Source organism: Plasmodium fragile (assembly GCF_000956335.1).
Source record: "Plasmodium fragile strain nilgiri unplaced genomic scaffold supercont1.42, whole genome shotgun sequence".
NCBI lineage: Eukaryota > Apicomplexa > Aconoidasida > Haemosporida > Plasmodiidae > Plasmodium > Plasmodium fragile.
Window position 1 is genome coordinate 211126 of NW_012192622.1, and position 4144 is coordinate 215269.

At 41.3% G+C, this 4144-nt stretch overlaps 2 protein-coding genes across 2 annotated transcripts in view; both read right to left on the reverse strand.

Moving 5' to 3' along the window:
• Positions 1 to 1669: 1669 nt before the first annotated feature.
• AK88_03614 (uncharacterized protein) lies at positions 1670 to 2365 on the reverse strand (the record flags this gene model as incomplete). Its single annotated transcript, XM_012481225.1, has 2 exons — positions 1670 to 2094; positions 2245 to 2365. The coding sequence occupies 2 exons, from the start codon at positions 2363 to 2365 to the stop codon at positions 1670 to 1672; spliced, it is 546 nt and encodes a 181-aa protein (XP_012336648.1).
• An 848-nt stretch (positions 2366 to 3213) lies between these two features.
• Positions 3214 to 4144, reverse strand: part of AK88_03615 (uncharacterized protein) — a gene marked incomplete at both ends in the record, with an annotated part of 2792 nt that continues 1861 nt past the window's right edge. The window contains one exon of the mRNA XM_012481226.1: positions 3214 to 4060. Coding sequence (XP_012336649.1) covers positions 3214 to 4060 — 847 coding nt within the window. The remainder of the gene's footprint in view (positions 4061 to 4144) is intronic.

The window sequence follows — 4144 nt, forward strand, 5'->3', positions numbered from 1 at the left end:
AAAATAATAAATTAAAAAAAATAATAAATTAAAAAAAATAATAAATTAAAAAAATAATAAAATGACAAAATAATAAATTGACCAAATGTGTCATTTTCAACACAAGTTAGAATTAACCGGAGGCCGGCCCCCTTCCTATTTCCTGTTTTCCATTTTGTTCTTTGCCCCTTTTTCCCACCAGCGAACGCGCCTCGTTGCTTGTCCTACCTTGCATGCACGAAAGGCCAGGCAACTAGTCTATGGACAATGGGGCGCTCTCAATTTGTGCAAACGTGACGCAGCCCCTTGTTTTTAATTCTCCCCCCAAGTGACGCGCTGTTCCTTGTGCGCCCTTATTGTTCCACCCCATCAAGTACAGATCTACACCTTTCTGCCTCCTCGACAGGGGGCGCAGCTCACACAAGTCCCTGCATACGTGCTTTCGCGCTTGCATGCAAAACGTCTCTGCCAGCGCCTCGGCATACGTCCACGTGTCCTGCCACCTCGCTCAGGTAGACCTCGCCGTGCAGCAGTTCCCACGCTTAAGGCTTAATTTTTGTTCCCTTTCCTAGAACGGCATGCAGTGAAGAGCGCAAACAGCATGCAGTGAAGAGCGCAAACAGCATGCAGTGAGGAGCACAAACAACATGCAGTGGGAAGTATAAACAGCATGAAATTAGGAACGTACACACCACGCACTTCAAGTGCACCAGAGAAGGCAATAGCTCCACCCACGGAATAAGCATTTTCCCACATGCATGCACTTATTTTCCTTGCGCGTTCTCAAATCTTTTCTACCAGTGGGCACTCCTTCGCTTGAGATCTACACACACAAATTATCAAGCAGGCCAAAGTTCGAACCGCCGCAAATATTCGTGTGCGTAATGCAGGTAGTGCCGCGCATATTTTTTCTTCTCATTTTTTTTTTATACTTTAAAAGGGAAGCACGCAGCAGGCAGGGGAATCTCCAACATGGTTGCAAGTTTTTTTTTTTTTTTTCGTTTATTTACAAGACCCATGCAGGTGAAAATTTGGCAAAGCGCAGAATTGCCCTTTGGTAACTCACAACCCCTTGCTCAACGGGGGTGAAAAATGGAACAAAAAAAATAAGCCGCCAATTTGGCAGGAAGCATAACATACAAAATTTAATGTGTTGTTTTAAGTTAGACCTGCGCCGCAAAGCGACTGCTAACCCCATTTACACCATAGCAGCCACTATAATGGGGCAAATTGGACACGGCCTGAATAGCCAAAATGCTTTTCTTCACACAGCTGTCTCTTTTTTGTTTTTTTTTTTTTTGTCATACATTTTAAGCATAAATGGCATAAAAAATATGACTTGTTCATAATTTTTTTTTTTTTTTTGTTGTTTTACAAATTATGCGTCCAGCGCACACACAAATTTACACAGCGAACGAGGGATTTTTTTCTTTCCCCTTATATTTTCCATTCGTTCGGGCACATTTTACAGAACATTTGGCAGAAATAGCAACTTGAGGGTAACAGAGCTTCGAGTAGCACTTCCACTCGCGCACATGTCCAAATTTTATTTGTCAAAAAATGTCCCCCATAGACGGTTTACGACATTTTCATCATTTATAAATTTTGGGCCAAGTGCACACACGGTGGGGGGGGTGTCTCTCCAAAATGGGGGTCATTCGTTTTGGTCTCGTCCACCAAGTTAAGTCCCTTACCTAGGCAGTTGAGTCATATTCTCACGGAGGCGCTGCACAAACAGATGATCAGAGTAATAATCGTCGTAAATCAAATTCCTGTTTTGGTACACATGTATCACACTTGTGTTGCACAAAATCCCATATATGATATTGTACGAAAAGATCATGATGCCAAGTACCATGAGTTTTTTTTGTTGCATATTTTCAAACATTTCATTGAACCTCGGATGGTTTAGCAGAATGGGTGGTATGTACGGCCTTATATAATGCGGGAATATCAAACATGCTGCAATCAGGACGTAAATAAAAAGGACAAAACGGCATATAAGTCGGTAAATTAATGCCGCCTTGATGTTCCGTAAAACTATGACATACTTTTCATTACCAGTGCTACTGTTGTCTCCTTGGTAACTATCGTCTTCAAAATATATTTCCGTGTCTTCCCCATGGTTTAATAAATCGAAATATTTTTTTATCCTAGTTAACACATAGTTCGATTGTCAGGATTTGCAAAAATAAATGGAGATCTGATTGTCCCTGTTTATGTATGATGGGAGTATGTCCTTTTGGACGAATAAATATTCGTAACTCTCTTTTAAAAAGTTTCTATCCCCATGCACAACTTTGTTAGTCCCGCTCTTCAAAATGATGAAATCGTAGCTTAAAAAGAGAAGCAACAATAACTTCAGGAATAATTTTAGGTAATACATTTTCGCTTCCACTCTCTTTTATGTTCTGCATGTTCCTCCAACAAGTTGCTTCTTTTCCCAACGTCGTGGCTTGGTTCAATGGAGAACGGGGGTGTGGTTTCCTTTTCCGTAACGATTTTTTTTTTTTTCTTATTTCTCTGGTATTATAGCGATGGAATATATGTTTCCACCACACCTTGGCGCGCTTCCTCCGTACAGCCGGCGCGCAGCTGCTTGGATAACCGACCAAAACTTGGCTCTCTTTTATTCCCAACGCAGTTAATTTTTCTTTTTGCTTCTTTTCGCTCGCCTTCCCTATTTTGACAGTCCTCACTCCAGAGGAGAAATTACACAAAGAGGGAATTCCAACGGAACGAAAAAAAAAAAAAAAAAATTGTACAAAATTTTGCTCGTACAAATTTACCCAATCGTCATCGTTTTGGGAAAAAAAAAAAAAAAATTTTTAAACAGAAGTTTTTTGCTACACCCAGTGTGAAACTCTGGATGGGTGTGTTTAGCGCGCTGCCGCTCGAGGCGGGACGTGTCGCCGCTTCTCTTCCACAACGTGGAAAAAATGGTACAAAAGAATGGTGAAAAAAAAAAGTAAACAAAATACTACACAAAATGTTAAAAAAAAAAAAAACCTATTAACAAATGGAAAAACAAAACGACGGGTAGCTTGGCTTAGCTTGGCTCGCTAAAATCAGCTCGCGCGCAACCCTCGTGCAACGTGTGCTGCCCTGTACGGGACATGTTTCTGGGAGGGGAATTTTGTCCTCTCGGGATTTCCCCACTTCGCCACTTCATCACACCTCATGTCATGTGAGTTGTTTTATTTATTTTATTTTTTTTTTTTTCCCCCCTTTTTGCTACAAAAACGCGGGGACATTAATCAAATTGCGAAAATTGTCGAGAAAGAAATACGAGTTAACGTTTTTCTTCTTTATGCGTGGGATGTACTCGATGGTGTTTTTGTTCAGGTTAAAATGAACTTTTTTTGTCACGTGTGACTTGCTTTTCCCTTTTTTCAAAATGGTTTTCTTGATCATTCCATTTTTTCTCCTTTCCCCGGTTTTCTGTTTCGCGTCGGTGGCTACGCCTTTGCTCAACGTGCTTTTGTTTTTGTCTTCACCCCCTGGGCCTATCATGGAATTTCTTTTTTCCTTTTTTGACTTTCTGTTTTTTTTCGCCATTTTTGCCATTTTATTTTTCTTCGCCAGCTTGGCAAATTTGCTCTGTTTAGCCAACTTTATCACTTTTCCCTCTTTGGCCAATTTTTCAATTTTTTTCCCCTTTTTCGCCTTGTCCACTTTGTTTTTTCCCATTTTCTTTTTTACCTGTCCTATGTGGACGTTCTTGTGATCCTCATCAGAAGCGGCATCACCTCCGTCCGTATCTCCGAGTCGTACACATAGGTCCTCCCCCTCGTCATTGGCCAGCAGGGTGTAGCACTCGTGTGCTTGACAAATTTGACTGTTGCTACCGTTGCAGCTACCACCAGAGCACACACTACTTTTTTTCTTCTTCAACAGCTTGTTCACTTTTAGCTTCCTCTTCTGAATGCACCCTCCGCGCAGGTCCGACTTGTCAATGGCATAGATGGGCAAATCCGACTTGCCCTTATTTTCAATTATAATGTTCCCTGAAAAGCCTGGTTTGCTCTTGTGGATGAAGTCTATGATACTGTGTTTGTGTTTGGCTTCCCCGTCGCTCGAGCTGCTTGCGTGTTTTCCATCGTGCTCGTTGTCTCCTGCTCCGTTGTTGTATTGGCCATTATTCTTTTTTTTTTTTTTTTTTTTT